Here is a 21,113-nt window from a genome sequence, read left to right as displayed (position 1 = left end):
CTAAATTCTCAGGTGGGATACCAGATTTTGAAATGTTAGTATCCAACTGGGATACTGGCCAAAATTTTTAAAACTCAAACACTGAATTGCCTGGTGGAACCAGGCAACCATAAAATGCACACCCTGCTATATATTCCTGATATTTAGATTTTCAGAAACGATGTCGACGTTTGGACAGTTGGATGGCGCTGACCTGAACACTTTGCTTCAGACAGAGGTTTGTGATGAAATTGAATCATTTTTCACCAAAGCAGAATTTTCCAGTATGTCTGATTATGAAAAACTGAGACTGAGGAATATGAGGAAGAACTATGAAATGATGGGACTTTTAGGTAACTTATATTTTTCACTTATAAGTGAAGTATAAGTCGTTAATACTTTTCAAGTATAAGTGACTTATAAGTAAACGATTAGGATTTTGTATGCAAATGAGGTATCACTTATACAAAGTATATGTGACATATAGGTGAAGTGTTAACTATATATATATAAGTGAAGTGTAAGTCATTCACTTATATTTAACAGAAGTGTAACAGAAACTGCTGTATAAGTGAAATATAAGTGAAGTATAAGTGATTCACTAATACTTAACAGAAACTGCTGTATAAGTGAAGTATAGGTGAAATATAAGTGAAGTATAAGCGATTCACTAATACTGTTGTGTAATTGAAGTATAGGTGAAATATAAGTGAAGTATAAGCGATTCACTAATACTTAACAGAAACTGCTGTATAAGTGAAATATAAGTGAAGTATAAGCGATTCACTAATACTTAACAGAAACTGCTGTATAAGTGAAGTATAGGTGAAGTATAGGTGAAGTATAGGTGAAATATAAGTGATTCACCGATATTTTACAAAAAACACTGTATAAGTGAAGTATAATTAGTGAAATACAAGTGATTCACCGATATTTTAGAGATACTGCTGTATAAGTGAATATCTATCAAAGGCAGTGGTATGTTCGTTCCTGTCCAAGGAAAGATCATATAAAAGATGACTTGCTGCTTTGAAACATGTAGAGAGCTTCCTCTGAAGACTATGGGTCAGAATTAATTATCCATTTAATTTTTTACATCCAGTAGTCGGTGATGAACTAATCATTAAACAAATGAAAATAGGCAGCAATCTGTCCTTGGAGGCCACATTTCAATATTCTCAGGCAATTGCTGTATTAGTGCCACCGCTTACACACCCTATCTGTAAACTACATGTAGCTGTCCACAAAACATAAAAATTGAAGCACAATAGTCTTAACAAAGTGATGTTTCATTCTGACTCACTAATATATCTACCGGCCTCGGTGGTGTCGTTGTAGGCCATCGGCCTACAGGCTGGTAGGTACTGGGTTCGATCCCAGTCGAGGCATGGGATTTTTAATCCAGATACCGACTCCAAACCCTGAGTGAGTGCTCCACAAGGCTTAATGGGTAGGTGTAAACCACTTGCACCGACCAGTGATCCATAACTGGTTCAAAAAAGGCCATGGTTTGTGCTATCCCGCCTGTGGGAAGTGCAAATAAAAGATCCCTTGCTGCTAATCGGAAGAGTAGCCCATGTAGTGGCGACAGCAGGTTTCCTCTCAAAATCTGTGTGGTCCGTAACCATATGTCTGACGCCATATAACCGTAAATAAAATGTGTTGAGTGCGTCATTAAATAAAACATTTCTTTCACTAATATATCTGAACAGTATACGCAAACAAATATTTTATAAATAATATATATATTTATTTCCAACTGTTAGATTGGATTCTCTCACATCCATTTTCCTCAGTTATGTCCTGTTCAGTGTCATCTTGATATATGTCATCCAACATTCAGATGGGATTCTGAAAAACAAATGTAGTCTGGATAGATCTGCTATGTAATTAGCTATTGTTTATTATTAATGTAAACATTTAGTTCTTTCTGTTAGTTTTAAAAAGACTACCCTAGAGAATCATAGCCTAGCTACCAAGTTTCAGGTGTGGGGAATCAAAACTTCAAGAGAAAAACTAATTTTCAGTTAAATTTTCAAGTTTACTTTTTTACCTGGTATCAGTCAAATCTCAAGGATAAAACAGACTTTGAACTATTCAATGTTGACCTTTAATTTTAATTATGAAGAAATAAAAAAATAAAATACATGATATATATTTGAATCTAAAGAATCTGTACCAATTTTCAGGCCTACAAAATATAAACTATTACGAAAAGATAAAGGGTGTTGGACTGGGAGGGAAATAATGAAATTAAAAAAAAAAAACATGCATTTATCTACATGTATTAGTTTGTACATGTCTACTACAATGTACATCATAGAACTGCATGCAACTCATTTCCAGCTATAGGGGTAAAGCGCTCGATTGATGCACGGTTGACCCATGATCGATCCCTGTCGATGGGCCCTTAGGGCTTTTCTTGTTCCAGCCAGTGCACCACGACTGGTATATCGAAGGCTGTGGTATGTGCTATCCAGTCTGTGGGATAGTGCATATAAAAGATCCCTTGCTACTAATGGAAAATTGTAGCAGGTTTCTTCTCGCTTAATTAATGATTAATTAATCATCGGCTATTGGATGTCAAACATTTGGTAATTCTGACTCGTAGTCATCAGAGGAAACCTGCTACAGCTTTTCTAATGCAGCAAGGGGTCTGTTATATGCACTTTACCACAGACAGGAAAGCACATACCACAGTCTTTGTCCAGTTGTGGTGCACTGGTTAGAACGAGAAAAAGCCCTGCATGCTTGTCAGTGACCATACATGTGATGTCAGATGCTGTTCAAATGTAAACTGGAAGTTACTTTTTTTATTATTAAAATGTTTAATTCAAGATGCTCACTCAAGAATATGGGCGGACAAGGAAGAATTGAAAAAAAAAAAAAATTCTAATGTTAAGGAAAGTGTAAAAGTTATTATCCTGAAATAGATGTTTTAAAAATTACCAACTAACTGTCATGCAGAGATTGCATTTCCTACTAACCTGATAACACATGTTAAAGTTAATTTCCAAGTGATCTGGTATAATCAAACATTTTTGAATAATTATGTATAATGGCTTGTGACATTGAAAGACCACCTCTTATGCATCAAGTCATGCATCTTAAAACAAGATTATTGTTTGCTAAATACATACCAGTCACAAATATTTCCATAATATGATGACCAGAATGCGCTGACGATTTTTCTGAAGAAAAAAAAAATATATATATATATATAACTTGTGTTTCTTGTAATCAAAGTAAATGTCCATTTCATCCTTATGCAAACCAATCCATCCCCAAAGGTATGTCAATATCCTATCCAAGAATTTTTCTGTGTCAGTTTAAGAGTTTTATAGTTTTTTTCAAAAGAGAAGACAAACGTTTTGAAAAGAAATTAACTGGCATGGGGCGAAAAGGCTTGATATCACACCCCAGTCAAAGTAATATAAAATAATATAAATACAAAATGCAACCAAAGATGTGTTGTACATATTTGGGGGCATCCATACCGACAGTTGGGGGTGAAGTGAACAGAGTAAACAAGCAACACAAAATATAATGGTATAAATATTTCAAGGTAATTTTTTAATTTTATATATATTCTCAGCAAACAATAAGTATGCATCGATCGGCAATTGTTGCACGATTTCGTATGTATTTCATCTTGGTAAGTGCTATCCTGTTGTGGGATGGTGCATAGATAAAAATACATTGCTACTAATTAATTTTTAGCAGGTTCCCTTTCAAAAATTATATGTCAAAATTACCTGTTTGACATCCAATAGCCAATGATTAATAAATCAATGTGCTCTAGTGGTGTCTTTAAACAAAACAAACTTACTTTTTGTATAGACAATGAATCCATGACGTTTTGCCCCCAGTTTGACCTGTTCGCCCCATGTACCAGTTCGCCCCCAACTATTTGTCAGTTCGCCCCCAAATCCCAATTATTTGTTACTTTTAAACAATTACTGTATTGTTTCTTTAGAGGCATGTTAAACCGTGTGTGTGTGTCTTTCTTTTCTTAGAGGGGAGGGATTGTCGTCTTTCCACGATTTGGTTGGATCCTGAGTCAGTGCGGGCACATTTGACATAATCACCAGTTCAATTAATTAATACATATAAATCTTTATGGGTGTGAACTGGTACCTTTGTGGGGGCGAACTGGTTAAGCATGCGAGGGTGAACTGACATCCGATTTGGGGGCGAAACGTCTGGTACCCTAAACAATTCAGGTTTATTGTAGCCCAAACCAAATTTTACTTTCAAATAATTAATTTTGAATGTACAAAAAAAAATATGAATGCATGACGTTGGGACCCCAAGCATGATCACCAGAAAGGATTATGAAATATACACATTATGTTGCTTAAAATTATCAAACAAAATGTTTTATAAGCTTAAAAAAAAAATCTATTAATAACTATCTCTAACCTTACATTAATTTCTAACAAATATTTAAAAAACAAACAATTTGGCGGGGGGTGGGGGGGGGGGGAATAAGGAAGACTTGCCAAACAACCAATTACCTAAGCCAAAATCATTTTTATTACCTAACATAATATTAGGGGAGGGGGCGAACCCTCTAATAGTTGGGGGTGAACTGACTGGGGGCGAACTGGTTTGGGGACGAAACATATGGTACCCCAACACAATATATATTACTAAATAAAATGAAAAATGACTGCTACTTGTGATACTTTAAATAAATTAAACCCATTAAAACTAAATTAATTTGTAAACAAAGACTGCTGACCTATCAGAGTACGTGAAACTGGTCATGTGATCTAAATCGCCCCAAAAAAGCATTACTATCGTTGTAAAAATCTGTACCCATCGGTGAAATAACAAAAAAATTCTGTAATAAATGCATCAATTTGGCATCTTAAAATATTTATTTTGCATTTAAATGTATTATTTATGATGTCAACGTGATCTATGTGTATTTAAATTGCCCCCGAAAAATATGCCTTGATTGGCCATTTTGGAAATTTTCTGTGTCGTAACCCAATGTTGCATCATGTAGAACACGTTACATTCGTTCGATTGTCATCAAACATCACACAATATTTGAACAAATACAGTTAAAGATGTCAACTTATATATTAAAGGTGTCTAGAATAAGTAAGAAAATAGTAAAATCATGTTTACCGTTTTTTTCCCTTCCAAACGTGACGAAAATAGTAGGACATCCGAAACTTGACCGAAGTTCTTCATTTTCCGCCATAGCCAAGTATTCGGTAATAAACTGTGATTGTTTCTGCTCAATCAAAATGATCTCAAATCTAATTCATAGTGCAAAATACACAATGTTTTGTCATTATTTATTATTAAATTTATTTTGGCAAACTGCAAATGGCGCGTTTTTTCCTGTTGTTATCTCTAAGCCAATCAAATCCCAGGTATGACTGTTCAGGAACCGACCAATCATATTATCGCTTTTAACCTTCGTTGGTCTTTTAAGACGACACAGTGCGTATGGCATCGCATTTTTTTTTTCTTTCTATTATTATTTTTTTAATACCAAAGCTCATATTTTTCCTAGCGAATATAGATGAGGTTACCTAAAGGTGTTTTTTTGTTTTTTGTTTTTGTGATGATCCCATCACGAAGAATTCGCCCCCCCCCCCCCCCAAAAAAAAAAAAAAAAAAAAAAAAAAAAAAAAAAAAATCTTGCCTATGGAGTGTAGTTTCTATAAATGGATTTGTGAGGACCAGGGATGGGAGTGATACACCAGGTTACTTTATTTTTCTTCCTTGTGATTTAACAAAAAAACTAACATTTTTATTATTATGTGTGTGAAAATTCAGATTAAAAAACCCAAAACAAAATCAATCTTAATAAATAATAGACCAAAAGTAATGATACCTGAAAGGAATGGGGGGGGGGGGGGGGGGGCACAATCTGTTATAGTAATATCAATTCATTTTAATTTGGTTTTTGTGCCTATTTTCACACAATCTGGTAAAAAAAAAAAAGTGGTGGTGGGTGGGTGTGAGACGTACAGCATGAATACAGCATGGCTAGCTGGAACAACAGCACCGACAGCAACTGCCATGTATACATGTGTGTCTGTATTATTATAATAACAACAAATTAACAATAATTATGATTTTTTTTTAAAAACAATTTTTATTGACTTTATTTTTTTTAAATTATTTATTTTATTATTTAATTGAAATAATAATATAATTATATATATGAGATGTGAGTGGTAGCCTACCCTGTAATATTTCGTTTTTAGCCCCCACCCCCTAAAATAAATCCATACTGTGATCGATAAACATTGTGATGGGGATCACCACCCCCCTCCCCCCCCATCAGCTACTTTTTACAGATCTTTATTATGACAGGTGTGTCGGGGTGGGGGAGTCTATTGAAAGTGAGGAGGTAGTATGGGATAATTACAAGATGATCCTGTTTTAATCATATATAACCATATGTATCATTATATCTTGTAATTATCCCATACTACCCCCTCACTTTCAATAGACTCCCCCACCCCAACATTTTTTTTTTTTTTTTTTTTTTTTTTTTTAAATTATCATAAATACTATCTAAATCTGCTACATGTATGTTTGGTTGTTTAGCCACTGTTCCCAATGAATTCGATAAATCCTGTGAGAAGTTATGGATTTTTAAAAAATAACCATGAAAATGTCTTGGACTTAGTTTTTTCCCCATTCATTTGGAACACATTATTTCCTTTGCAAAAGGACTATCTCCAAACTAATTGTTCACTTATATTTCACTTATAGAAACGAGCAAAAAATGTCTTAATTCCAGTTCACTTATACCACTGATAAACCACTTATAGGTGAAATATATGTGAAGTATCAGTGAAGTATCAGTTAACCATTTTTTTCACTTATACTTATACACACTGATACTTCACTTATACCAATATATAGGTAACTTATAAGTGGTGTATAAGTAAAGTATATTCCACTTATAAGTTTGTATAGGTTATTTCCGTAAGGGCCGGGTTATGAAAAAATTAATTCAGATTTATTATTTCTTTTTTGCATAATCCATTTTGTCGATATAAATTATGTCCTAAATATAATAGCCAAAAACAGGCTACACCAAATTGAACATGTGAGCGATGGGCAAAAGAAACTGACGTCGTTCTTGCAATCTTCAGAGGCCTGTTAATTGTGGCCACATGGTTCACACGGTCTTGAAAAGTGCTTGAATTTAGGAGTTTGAAATGAAAAGTGCTTATTTTTGGGGGAAAAAGTGCTTGAAAAGTGCTTGAATTTCATGTCAGTACGACTAGCGCGTCATTTTAACCAGAAATTACGGAACAATCTCGAAAGAAATTTAGCATTTTTACTTCCGTGTTCGTACTTTCATTCCAGCACTCACGACGTTCCGCGACCCGAATGTACTCGGCCCATTCCGGGACAAATGCTATGTTCCGAATGCCTCAGAGCCGAGATTTACCGATTATTGACAAGCGTAATAGCCTCGTTTTGAGAACTGCAAACAATAGTCAGGCGAGACGACACAGAATCACTTAGATTTTGAAGTTTTTGCAAGCACATGTTCAAATTTAAATATGCCTAGTGTGTTTTTAACAAAACGTGGTGTCGAAAATATGCGTGGATCAGAGAGAGTATGGACGTGTCAAAGGCCGTGTGTTCCTGTTGTCGCAAGGATATTAACATTGGCGCTATGGGCGAGATCGCACTCAAATCGCACGAAAACAGCAAAAAACACAGAAAAAACAAAGATTAACATGATTACGCCGGAACTACTGGGAAAACTTTAAATTCTTGCCAACTAGAAAAGGACATTTGTGAAGCCTACAATGCTAAACATGTTAAACTTGACGACATTATCTGCAAATGGTAAGTACTGTCTATATAAACATACATTTTCTATTAAAAAAACATTGTTCGAAAAGGCTGGTTATAAGGTTTGTATTTATGGTCCTTGAAAACATAAGGTAGGTCCTTGAAAAGTGCTTGAATTTTATGGGTCCTTGCCTATATGAACCATGGGCCAGCATTTACAGCCATTATTTCTAATCATTGTGTTTTGCTGACCATGATTATTTTTGGAAACGAACCATGATTCAAATCCCAGTGTGTTGTGATTTTTATTGTTGGCAAAACTATCAAATTTATTTTCAACTTAACTCACAATCAGTTATCAATTACAAAAATGACCAGTGTTCTGCTGTTGTTGTCAAGCGGAAAAAACCCTTGGTGAAATAACTCAAAATTCCCAGGTATTTGCCAAAGACAAACAGAAAACTGCACTCTGTCAAAGATATTTCTGGTTTAGAGGGTGTATACTACCAAATCAAATCCCATAGATGACAATATGTGGCTAAAACTCCTACCTGCAGCTTATCAATCGACATAAACGTCATGGATATACAAATAAATACTACCACCCTTAAAGTGAATCAGAAAAATTTGGGGGTCAAGCTGCTCATTTCTGAGATAACTGGTAGCGTCTGTGACTACCCAAGTTCCGCACAAAATTTCCACAGGTATCTCATACATGTTTCAAGCACAAGGCTACCAAGGGTGAGAATGATCTGTGGAAATCTGCATTTTTGGGGACCAAATTGGTCACTTTTGAGATCGATGTAAATCCGAAGAGTTTTTTCTAAGGGGGGTGAGGCATGTGTTTGCAAATAGGTCACTAATTTAATTTCACTGATATAACAAATTTTTGCTTTGGTTTCACGAGAAAATTCTCACGCAGTCGCCTTCATACAGTGCAACAGGAAGATAGTATTTTGGTATTTTTCGGTTAATTCCGCATACTATTCGGAAGACTTCGGCAGATTTCGGTGTTCCGATCTCTTACGAACGTTGTAGCTAGATTCTGATTGTGGGCGTATTCGAAAGCATGTACAAGGAATGTATTCCCAAGCACATTCATTAACATATTCTTGACATTTAGTTGCTTCCACACCCCAAGTAAGTTGGTAGAAGTGCACACGATGTGTGACTGGGTTTCTAATTCTGAGGTATGTTTTTAATTTATTTTGTTTTATGAATTTTATATGTCTATAGTATTTGAGGTTGGGTCCCTTTAGAATAAGGGGGACCTTCCTAACCTCATTTGCACTCTGTCTAACAGCCCAAACTTTGTGCCATGGTATGAGGGTTGGGAGATGGGCCTAAAATGAAAACGGGCTCTGCCTGTAACTGAAGCTATATGTATGCCCGATTTGTTGTTTAATTTTCATTTTCAACCGATTTCTAGTTTTATTTGATGTGTAGCAGTTTTCCAGTATAACTATAAGTGATAATTTAAGTTCAAATTGTTCAATTTTCATTGAATGAAATGGTAACATAATTGCCAAATTTATATCATTTCCACAGCATGCGTATGGTAGCCTACTGCACAAAGTATGTAATAAGGCTAAAAATTTAACTTTGGGAATGAGAGGCAGTGGTTAATGCTGAAATTTGTATCTGAAAGCAGAAACAGATTGAGAGGCATTTGTGAAGAGTCGCTACTGAATATAGCCATAGTTATTCTGTATCTGGATTGCTTGAAAAAATATAGGGGAAAAAATTCAAATGAGCAACAAGAAAAAGATGCTTGGTTGAATTACATGTACTCTGTTCCCACAGACGTGAGCAGATACTAACTAAAACAAGTGTATTTATAGGGTTTATTATTCTGTCGACAAATGATTATTGGGCAGACTCCAACAATGTTAATGATAGAACAAGTGAAGATATGTGAATGCATTTAATTCTAATGCAGAGATAATGACTGCAAAAGAAAATGTTTTAGTGCCAGTAATGGGTCAAGTATTTGACATATTGTACACTGTAATATGTTCAGGAATTTTACAGATATTTAATTATACGTTCAGTATCTTTAAATTATTGGACTTATCTTGAAAATGAAAAATGTTTTTAAACTTTATTAATATGCACATTATTACAATGCAAATTCACCTTAAAATAGTACAAAATAATCATTAAAAATGTAGTTTTGTTATTCCGATGCAAAGAAATTGTGTTTCAGACTATCTATATTTCAAAATTTTGCAGAACAACATGCCCCCAACCCCACCATAGACAGGTCCCAACTCTACTCGATCCATTTAAATATCTTAAAATTTCATGCAAAAATCAACAAGGACTAAATGTTATTTTTATTTCAATTTGTGTTAACTAAGAGAGGGGAAAGGATAAAATTTATTGAAATTTTAAAGATTGAAAAGGGAGGTTTAAAAAAAAAATAAAGAGTCCCAAATAATCAAACAAAGATGTCAGTTTTGTTATTCTAATGCTTAGAAATTGCACCCTCATGTACATGTCCAGGGGCGTAGGCTAGGGGGGTTCAGACGAACACACACACACACACACACACCCCATCCCACCCCCCGCTGAAGCAAATGGTCCGCTTTCAGAACTAAAACATACAGGTTTATACATATGGAGTTTCTGGTGGTGCAAAAACAAAATAGAAAAAGGTCCACTTGGTTCATATTCGAAAACCCCCAAATTTATCTCTCACTTCCAGGACTTCCAGTTCTGAAGCCTGAATTTATGAAAGGTCCTAGAGCACGGCGGAGGAGAAACATAATTGTAGAATCTGATGACAGTGACGAAGAGTGGAAGCCTGGATCATCTCGTAGACATTCTAAAGGTTGGTATATTACTATAAACATGAGACGAGGAGTGGGAAGCCTGGATCATCACGTAGACATTCTAAAGGTGGGTAATAATATAAACATGGACGAGGAGTCAGGGTTTCTGCCAGAGGGTAAAATGGGTATGGCGCCATACCCAAATTTTTTGTAGATTTTTGTTTTGTTTTAACAAAATTAATTACTCTTATCATTACTATATGATTTTCTAAACCCTGACTCTAAACTTAACCCATTTTCTTTCTGGGGGAGGCACCCCATATCCGCTGCTGACTGTGATTGCATTCAGTTCCATAGCGCCATACCCAAAAATTTATTTCTGGGAGTAGAAGCCTGGATCATCACATAGACATTCTAAAAGTGGCTAATAATATAAACATGGGACAAGGAGTGGAAAAGTGGATAATCTCAAACATTCTAAAGGTTGGTAATATAAAGATGGGAGAAGTGGAAGCCTGAATCATCAAATAAACATTCTAAAGGTTGGTAATAATATTTACATGGGACGGGATATACGGTGAAGTTTGCCTGAGGTGTGATGGGTAACAGGATTGATCACCCCTTGGGGTTTTTTCCCCATCCCAATCAGTACGTGACCTACGACATGTATATTAAAGCCCATGGAATGTACTGTCCTGTCTAAGAAAGTTCATAATAAAAAATCCCTTGCTGGTTTATTGGTAGGAGTGGGCTACATGTATGTGATCAAAGTGAATGTTCCCTCATTCTCTAGATCTATCTGTTGTCAAAATAACTTCCAGTGAGTTTCGTGTTTAAATCTTCAACAAATTGTTGGAATTATGGGGAATGCACATGCATAATTGATTAATACAATTTGTTGATTGGAGTAACCAATTTACTGTTTGGAAAAGCATTTGAATGATCTGTCTTAGCCTGCAGTAGTCAGACGTTAAAGCCATGGAATCTACTGTCCTGTTAGAAAGTCATAATAAAAAATCCCTTGCTGGTTTATTGGTAGGAGTCAAAGTGAATCTTCCCTCATTTTCTAGATCTATCTGTTGTCAATAACTTGTCAAAATAACTTCCAGAACAGTTGTTTTAGGCTTCAACAAATTTTAGGAATTATTGTTTTACATCATGCATATACATTTGTAATTGATTAATGCAATTTTATTTGGAGTAAAAATAACTGTTTGGTGGATTTTGCATATTTAAAGATAATTTGGCGAATAGTTTTGCTTAGACCCAGAGCTAGCCCTGAATTCTCAGAAGATAACATTATTTTTGCAAGAATTCATGTTTAAGCTGTCGTTTGCCAAATGCAATTTAAAGTTGAATTTGGCAAATATATATGCCATTATCAATTCTCCAAAAAGCTAATTCGAAAACATTTGTCGGTTTATGGCTATTTTAAAAAACAATATAACTAAAGGTTACTTGAATATGACTATATATTTTAGTTTTCTGATCAAATTTACCAAATTGCTGTATATTTGGAGTCCAGCGTAAACCCTAAGAAGGTAATCATCCTATAGGAAACTGAAAATTATTTCTCTTTTATTTCAGCAGAAAAGGCATTCAAAATTCCATACAGAACCACACCAAAGCCAGAACCAAGTATGGTATCAAGAAAGGTATTTGGTTTGTTTTAAAAACACATTGAAAAAGTTTAAACCGTGGTACAAATGTGAATAGATTTTGGTGAATGTATATTATCATAAACTGACCAAAATACATATTTATGGGCTATTTTCACAAACAGGGGCAAATAACAAAGTCAAATTTTAGGGGCCAAAAAATTGTGTGTTTTTTATGCATGCTGCCTGAAATTCAACTTTTTCATAATTTGTGGGGGGTGCATGGTGGCAAATATTAGTGACAGTGGGGCATCAAATACGTCTCTGGGATTTATTCTAAGCATGAATCTTAGCATTGAGTCCGAATTAAGTCACTAAGTGCTGTTCCAAGTGGAGCAAGGTGGCAACATTCTTATGGTTTTCCACAAGTGGTGAATTAAACTTAATTCTACAAGCATCTTTTTTCTTTTGCTCTTTGTTTTTTTCATTTGTCATTAGTGCTTTTGATTGTTCACTGGTCTGCTGTGTTTGGTGTAGTTTTGATAATTAGTTGTGCATGCACACCATAACTTGATTCCTTGTTCTGAACTTTTGGTATGCTTCATCTTCAATTGATTTAACTGTTAAGAACTGTGTACTGCATGCGTACACGTACACTGTTTTGTTAATATTTAAAAAAATATATATATTATTGTTTGACACACCATAGCATATATAGCCAAGTCAAATTGCTTTTTTGTGCTGGATAGAGTGTCTTTAAGCATTCATTCATTCATTACTATAATCTGTAACAAAATGTGTTTCATTAAAACAATTCTTTCTTTTTATTTGCAATATTAAGAAATCGCCAAAAAGTACTAAAAGTAAAAGTGAAACGTGTGGACATCGGTACCCAATGAGGCCAAGAAGTCTTACAAACTACATGAATGTTGAGGTTCCAGATGACGACCGCTTTTTATGTGAGTACTGATGTGGAGATAGCTGACCTATAAACTGGTGTACCAGTATTACTACAGGCCGTTATTGGATAGCTGACCTATAAACTGGTGTACCAGTATTACTACAGGCCGTTATTGGATAGCTGACCTATAAACTGGTGTACCAGTATTACTACAGCAGGCCGTGGTTTTGCTGACCTGACAATTTTTTTTTAAACCCGAACTACGCATTCCATATTGCAACAGGCCGTAATTTTCGTTGTTGGTAAAATGGTGTATCAAATTTTATTATCAAATTGGAGCTGTCACAATCAGCTATACTGGTGTACCCTGAAAACACCGCCGTTATGCCGATTGTTGTCAAGCGATAAATACTTTCAGAAAACCACTTTTTGATTGCAAAATTTCAAGGATATTTTCAATTGAAAAAACCTCATGAACAAAAGCCACCATTTTGAAAAAAAATCTTTTTTCTTTAATTATATTTCCGTTTCCGGTGAGTGTCGCCCAAAACAGCCCTCCACACTCACCCTGAATTGGGGAAAGTGCCCTGTATACAGTGTACAGTATATCGACTTTGACGTGACGTCGGGCGAGATATCTCGCCTGCATGCAGTAAAAGAAGTTAAAACATTTTTATTCATTACTATAATCTGTAACAAAATGTGTTTCATTAAAACAATTCTTTCTTTCTATTTGCAATATTAAGAAATCGCCAAAAAGTACTAAAAGTTTTTGCAAGAGAAACGTGCTGTGGACATCGGTACCCAATGAGGCCAAGAAGTCTTACAAACTACATGAATGTTGAGGTTCCAGATATACGACCGCTTTTTATGTGAGTACTGCAGTATTGTGGAGATAGTGACCTATATTTTTGTGTAAACTACAGGCCGTTTTATATGGGGAAACATTTCTGGTAAAAACACTGCTACCAGTGTCTCATGACCAAGAAAAGGTATGTGCTGACTCCAGTTTCCCTGGACACTCACCTGGAAAGTTTTAGAGAAATTGAAAGTCTTACGCAGTGGAAAAATTTAATACATTTTCATTTGTGATCTTAAAATCCTGGGAAAACACCATATTAAATTTTATTGTGTCCTGGAAATTTAGATAAAAAAAATGGTGTCCTCATACCTGTCTAAATTCAGACAAAAATTTTTTCTTTAAAGTTTTAACTTTTGACAAATTCATTACAATGTATGTTTTACTGTTTTTTTCTCACATGAAGCACTTACTGTGGCACACAATATCATCCTTGTGAGATCGCAAAGTTGTGAGAGTTTAATGAGTTAATTAGGCCTTTGAGTGGATGTTCATTTTGTCCAGTACCATTGTGTTAAATACCCTAAATTGTGCTTGAAACGTATGGCGTACCTGTAAAACAGTACAATTTTGTGCAGACTTGGTAGGTAGGGATGTTGCAAAAACAACTGAAAAGTTCCGCTTTGTTCAGTTAATATTTGGGGGATCAAGTTGTGGTAGTATTCTTATTTATGGGTCATATAGCTTGGTTGTTATGTGTTATTTTTAGCCACAAACTTTACCATTGTCGCGTTAACATTGTTTTGTATGGTATGACCTGAAGACAGGAATCATAATTGGTCTGAAATGTTGAAGTTAAACGAAATGAAACAAAACATTTGAGTTACACAGTTTGCGGTTGCATAACGACAACTATATTTTGTTTCATAGATTATCTTGGCTGCTTTTATTTTTGTTTTCAAGATTGTGAAGACTGTGGAAAAGAGTATGATGGTGATTGCCCAGTACACGGACCTCTAAATATTGTGGAAGATACCGAGGTAATTACTGTAAAATACTTTATTTTCACGTTTGAAGGTACGGTAACTAGCTTAAGGTGCTCATATACCACAAAGGTTTCGAACACGCCCCTTACAGGCTTAATCTCTTGACTTCGCCAGTGACTAAGTCTGGGACGGGAGGGTGGCCATGCCGGGGGCTAAGTTTGAAGTGGGCAGAATTTGGAAAAGCTGAACTGATTCATTCTAAATTATGTCTGGAATAAAAAAAAACTTCAATCCAAAAAATTAAATTTGATTGCTCAGCCGAAAATGTAAAGTGATTTGAGCAAGTTAGATGTGCTACCAAAATAAAGTGTGTTGAACTATTTATATGAAAACAATAAACATAAATTTTTGAATCCGAGCAAAAAAAAATTGAAGTCCGACTATATAAGCCCTTACCTGGAGGCAAAAGTTTATAGGAAGGTTGGTGCCTAGGGGGATTACAGGAAATCCCTTGATTCTAGAGAGTCATACATGTGCCTGATGTTGGACAAAGCTATCTGCCTGAGTACATCCGGGTACTCCCTGCTGAAGATCATCTTGGCCAGGCAGTGGATGGTGGTATTGTCCATCTCCCTAACAAGGAGTCCCTGGGTATATCTTCCTTCCTGGTGTTTGGTGATAGCGATAGCTTCCACTCCATGTTTGAGTGTGATGCCGTGGATGTTGAAGTCCCCATCGTTACTTGGTAGTAGGGCGAAATGATGATCCTGGTGATTCGAAAACGGCTTCCTCAGGTCCTTCACGTTCGCTCTGATGAAGTTCTTTCATCGAGCATGCAGTTTGGGTGCACACAAGTTGAACTCTCCTTGACCGTGATGGGTTGTGGAGACTGATGCACGATGAGATGGAGATGTGTCAGTCCTCAAGTGGTGAGGCCGCCTTCCATTTGTTCACCTTGAGCGGTGAGGCTGGCTGGAACTGCCATTCCTGTTGTTGGCTCCACAGGAGGCGCTTGAACAGAAGGAACCGCAGTTAAGCCGCCAGTTTTGGTTAGTCGCCCCTAGCTTGTGTTGAGTCGGTAACCGGTACAGCCCGTGATGGCCGCTCCTAGCATGTCTTCCCTAGCCGGGGGTGGCAACACAGAAGAGTTCCTGCTGGTGGTTGAGCCGCCAACTTTGACCTCACCTGTACTACCCCTGGCGCATTTCTCCTTCTGAGCAAAAGTCGAGAGAGTGCCAAATGTTCAGATCATAGCCCCTAGAGTTGTGGGGGTGTGGGGACATCCAACAAGACAGGTGTTAAGCACAAACTCATCGTTCAAAGGCCAGCTGCAGTGTGTTCTTGTTTGAATAAAATTTGTGAAAATAAATTGTATGCAAAATTAAAAGCTAATGAAAATTGGACGTTTAAAAAAAAGTTAAACATGTAGTCACGTTCAATCAGACCTGAGACCATGTTACTTTCTGCTGCACGGGGACAGTATAACAATGCAACAATTAAAACTTTATACCAAGAAACAATATATATTACATGATAATAAAGAATACTAAGTTTTGTATGGGTGCTGGCAATGAAAGCAAAAACGGAAGTCAATGTTACAGTATGTTAAAACTTGGAAGTGAAAAAAATCTTGGTTGGGCATGTACAGCAACACTATAATCGTAGAAAACGTCAAAATTATTAACATTAGTACCAGTACTTTTTTATTTGGTAGAGGGATGGGGGATTTAAGAAAATAAATGTTGGCGAACTGATTCATTTTCATTAAATCACGAAAATTTAATCCTGCACAAATAAAGTATTTTACAATAACTAACGAGATACACAGGTAATTAACATTATAATTTTGAAAGGAAAGAAATGTTTAACAGCACATATTGGTCTGAATAACCTAGGCTAGGCAGTTACAACACTTCTATACAACTGTAACACTGGACTATGAAGACCTAACAAATTTAGACTGATTAGTCAAATGGAAAAAACATTTGTTTAGTGACTGATGCTCGAGCATCCAAACCATTTTAACCTTTAGACTACTGGATTAATTTTTGACAAAAACCACGTTGAGTGGGTACAAATTTATAATTTTTACATGCATATATAACCTTAAATGTTTTAGAAATACATAAAATAAAGTTCATATTTGAATCAGTAAGTATTATTTTTGTTGCTTTTACGAATTTTTGTGATAAGTTAATATTGATTAAAATTAGGCAAAAAATTTGAAAAAGTTACATTTACTTGTGGGCATTTGTGGCCAGCTGTCCAGTATTTATGTCCATTATTCCTGATAACTGGTTTTCTGACCATAATATTTTTTAAAGACAAACTATGATTCATATCCCAATATTTGGTGATTTTCATTGTTGGCAAAACGATCAAATTTATTATCAAATTAGCTGTTACAATCAGCTATCGAGCCCTGAAAATAACCGTGATGTGCCGCCATTGTTGTTAAACGAAAATACTTGTTAAAAACAACTTTTTGAACTCAAAATTCAAAGGTATTTTCCATTGAAAAACATAAACAAAAAAACATCTTGTTAAGAAATCTGCTGTATTACACATCTGTTTCCGGTGAGTGCCGTGTGCAAAATGGTGGGGAATGCACTGTACAGTGTACAGTATGTCGACTGACGTGATATCTCCTCTGCAGTAGTCAGAAGGTTAAGTCAACGAGTATATTTGAATATACCACTGCTTTTCCATTTTAGTTAATTTTGGTGAGAAAAGTATGGTACATCTTGCAGTCATAACTAGTCATTCATAGGGGTTTTTGGTTTTTTGTTCAGAGTGGAGTGTGTGCATGTGCATTAAATACCAGTGCGAAGAATACATAGGAAGATATGGCAACACCTCAATAGTCTGGACAGTATGGCATTTCATAAAGGTGTCCAGGTTAACGAATTTCCATAGTATACTGATTCATACCTGCAATTAATTCCCTTGAATGATAAACCCATACAAATTCCAACAACAAAAAAAGAAGTAAAATTTATAAATATTTCCTTACATTTTCACAAAATATTTTGGATGACAAATTGTTATATATTAAACAGTTGACAACAAAAAATCTACTTTTAAAAACATATTTTTCAGTATGTCATTAAAAAACAAATTGCCTGTTCTGGCCCCTTATGTGATAAGTTTATAACAGCCCCATAAGGAAATAAATATTAACAGTTCTTGTAGCAGTAAAGAGTTTTATACAGACATATACATGTATTTCTTTTATAGGTTCCAAACACTGTGAAGAACAAGGATAGAGCCAGCTCTACTCTTCCTGCAGGTCTATCTATCCGGAAGTCTGGAATTCCAAATGCTGGTTTAGGTGTTTGGGCTGACAAGTTCTTTCCAAGCCGAACACAGTTTGGACCGTATGGAGGCATTTGTGAAAAAGACATCGACAAAGCACATGCATCTGGCTATTGTTGGCAGGTTGTTGGATTTGATTTTTGACAATGTTGTTAGGAAAACAAATTTTTAATTGGATGGTACACTGAACACATTTTTGCTGGGATTGATCCCTATTGGGCTATTTCTCATTCCAGCCAGTGCACCACGACTGGTATATCAAAGGCCGTGGTATGTGCTATTCTGTCTGGGATAATGCATATAAAAGATCACTTGCTACTAATGGATAAATGTAACTGGTTTCCTCTAAGAGTATATGAAATTCAGATCACTGCATATATGATGGCAGTTTAGTACCAATAATAGTATGAATACCAATTTGAAAGTAAATTCCAATTAATGATAAAAACTGCTGTCACAGATGAATTTGGCAACTGTTTTCGAAGCACACTGCTGATGGTGACTGTTAATTCAGTGTGTTTATTAGCCCTTGTTAGTCCCCTACCAGTCCAACAGGAAGGGACTATAGGTTTTGCTTCTGTCCGTCTGTCTGTCCCACTTAGTTTTTTTTAGATTTTGTTTTCGGCAATGCCTCAAGATATTGAGCTGAAAGTTTGTATGTAGGTTTATCATGTAGAGTTATGGATCAAGTTTGACTTTGATGGGCCATAACTGTCAAATATGGAATATATCCAGCACACGGAATCACTTGTATGGAATGTGGACCTTAAGTGTCAGTCCCTAAGTGTCAGACTCTGTTAATAGGAAAATGTAGTGGGTTTCATTTGAAGACTGTCAGAATTACCAAATGTTTGACATCCAATAGTTGATTAATTAACCAATGTGCTCTAGTGGTGTGATTAACAAAAACAAACTTATACTTTAACTTTTTTAAGCCTTTATATTCATACTGTTTTCTTTCACCAGATCTATAATGATACTGGCAGACTGTCTCACTTTGTTGATGCACGTGACCCGTCTCAGTCCAACTGGATGCGATACGTGAACTGTGCTCGCACTGAGGAAGAACAAAACGTGACAGCCTATCAGTTCAGTGGGCAGATTTACTACAGGTCATTTAAACCAATCGAGCCAGGCTCGGAGCTCTTAGTTTGGTATGGCCAGGAGTACGCAAAGGTACTGGGAATCAGTCCCAAACAGTGGACAGCAAAACATATGAAAAAGACTACCATAAAAGGTACGGTGGTAACAGTACAAATTGTAATGTGATTTAAAATATTTGTCAGCAACTTGTGCATCTGAAGTGTGATGGGTCGTAGAATTAAACACCCTTTTATAAACTCACTGGGGGTTATTCCATTCCACAATTAGTGCTTGTGTAATGACACCTTTTCACATTTTAAACTATGGGTTTTTGGTGTTTAACAGTTATTTCGACACTTTATCAAATGAAGAGAAGAATCCTGTTGCTACGTACAGCATGATACTCATTCAGAAAACCAACAAGGGATTGTTTATATATATTGCACTTCAAAAAGATAAATAAAATAAAACTTAAGACTTGTTACAGTCTTTGATGTATTAAAATTAAGAAGGAAATGTTATATTTAATGACGCATTCAACAGTACATTTTATTTATGGTTATATGGCGTCTGACATACAGGACCACACAGATACTGAGAGAGGAAACCTGCTGTTGCCACTTCATGGGCTACTCCTTTTTTTTATTATTAGCAGCAAGGGATCTTTTATATGCACCATCCCATAGACAGGAGAGCACATACCACAGCCTTTAATGTACCAGTCGTTGTACACTGGCTGGAGCGAGAAATAGCCCAATTGGCCCACTGACGGGGATCGATCCCAAACCGACTGTGTATCAAGCGAGTGCTTTACCACTGGGCTATGTCTCACCCCCTGTATTAAAATAAAGACACTGACCAGTTGGGTGTCGAGCTGAAAAAAAACATTGCACCTCAGGCAAGTCCTCTACCACTGCTTCCTGATAGCAGATGTAAATAACTACACAGAAGAAAGAAAAAACAAATTGACAACACACCTGCCAAATACAAAATTTAATAATTTAAAAATTCTCAAGCACCAGTAGTAACTATAACTCAATTAGACAATGGTGATAAGTCATTTTTGCACACCTCACAATACAAACAAACCTGCTGAACAAATGCTATCTGCTGTAACTCTTGCCACAAAACCACCAAATCAATGTAATTCCTGAATAGTTCTATGGCTGTGACTTACTGTGTTGGTTATCTTACTTTAAGTTAAATATATATTACATCTTTCCAAATAAATGGCCAATTTATATGAAGTGTTAAAATGTAATGAAATAATGCACAGAAATATGTTCACAATAATTACGGCATTTGTTTGACAAATATTTCCCATCAGTGTCACAGAAATTCCTGAGTGTACTGTAAAAACTGGTTCTCAAAAAGTGTACTGTGAAAAATGGTTCTCGAAAAGTGTACCGTGATATATTGTATAGGGACTTTTGTATTGCAGTATAGTTGTAAAATGGTAATCTCGCCCCACCCTTACTGATCTTTGTACTTGGTAAGATTTTTCTTATACTATTTAGACATCCACCAGCCCCCACTCACCATGCTCCCAATATTAATCCTAGAAGCAACTCGTCTTCTGGTTGGATTTGATTTACTTGTTATACTTGACCTAGTTTGTCTGTTTTATTTTTGTACCATAGTTATTTTTGGTTTTATTAACAGAGAGCCCAACCCAAACACCCCACCCTCACAGGGTTTCTGCCAGAGGGTAAAACGGGTATGGCGCCATACCAAATGTTTTTGCAGATTTTCTTAACCATAACCCTAAATGTAACATATTTTCTTTTTGGGGAAGAGCCAGCCCCCCATGACTGGTTGCATTCAGTTCCAAAACACCAAACCCCAAAATTTCTTTCTGGCAGAAACACTGCCCCAATTTTCCTCCAACTC

The 21,113-nt window shown here is 35.9% G+C and overlaps 1 protein-coding gene and 1 long non-coding RNA gene across 2 annotated transcripts in view; one reads left to right on the top strand and one right to left on the bottom strand.

Moving 5' to 3' along the window:
- The window catches only part of LOC121373521 (zinc finger protein 208-like), a 59,144-nt gene that overhangs the window by 6,258 nt on the left and 31,773 nt on the right, over positions 1 to 21,113 (top strand). Inside the window, 7 exon segments of the mRNA XM_041500196.1 lie at positions 148 to 332; positions 10,475 to 10,600; positions 12,129 to 12,196; positions 12,981 to 13,098; positions 14,803 to 14,879; positions 18,063 to 18,263; positions 19,107 to 19,377. Coding sequence (XP_041356130.1) covers positions 161 to 332; positions 10,475 to 10,600; positions 12,129 to 12,196; positions 12,981 to 13,098; positions 14,803 to 14,879; positions 18,063 to 18,263; positions 19,107 to 19,377 — 1,033 coding nt within the window. The 5' untranslated portion in view covers positions 148 to 160.
- On the bottom strand, positions 1,713 to 5,582 carry LOC121373523. The gene is made up of 3 exons (XR_005958086.1): positions 5,119 to 5,582; positions 3,120 to 3,170; positions 1,713 to 1,830 (listed from the first exon to the last, which is right to left on the bottom strand). It is a non-coding gene; the product is annotated as an uncharacterized LOC121373523 (long non-coding RNA).

This window comes from Gigantopelta aegis, chromosome 5 (genome assembly GCF_016097555.1).
Source record: "Gigantopelta aegis isolate Gae_Host chromosome 5, Gae_host_genome, whole genome shotgun sequence".
In the NCBI taxonomy this organism is placed as follows: Eukaryota; Metazoa; Mollusca; class Gastropoda; order Neomphalida; family Peltospiridae; genus Gigantopelta; species Gigantopelta aegis.
This window is presented reverse-complemented; position numbering and strand designations above follow the sequence as displayed.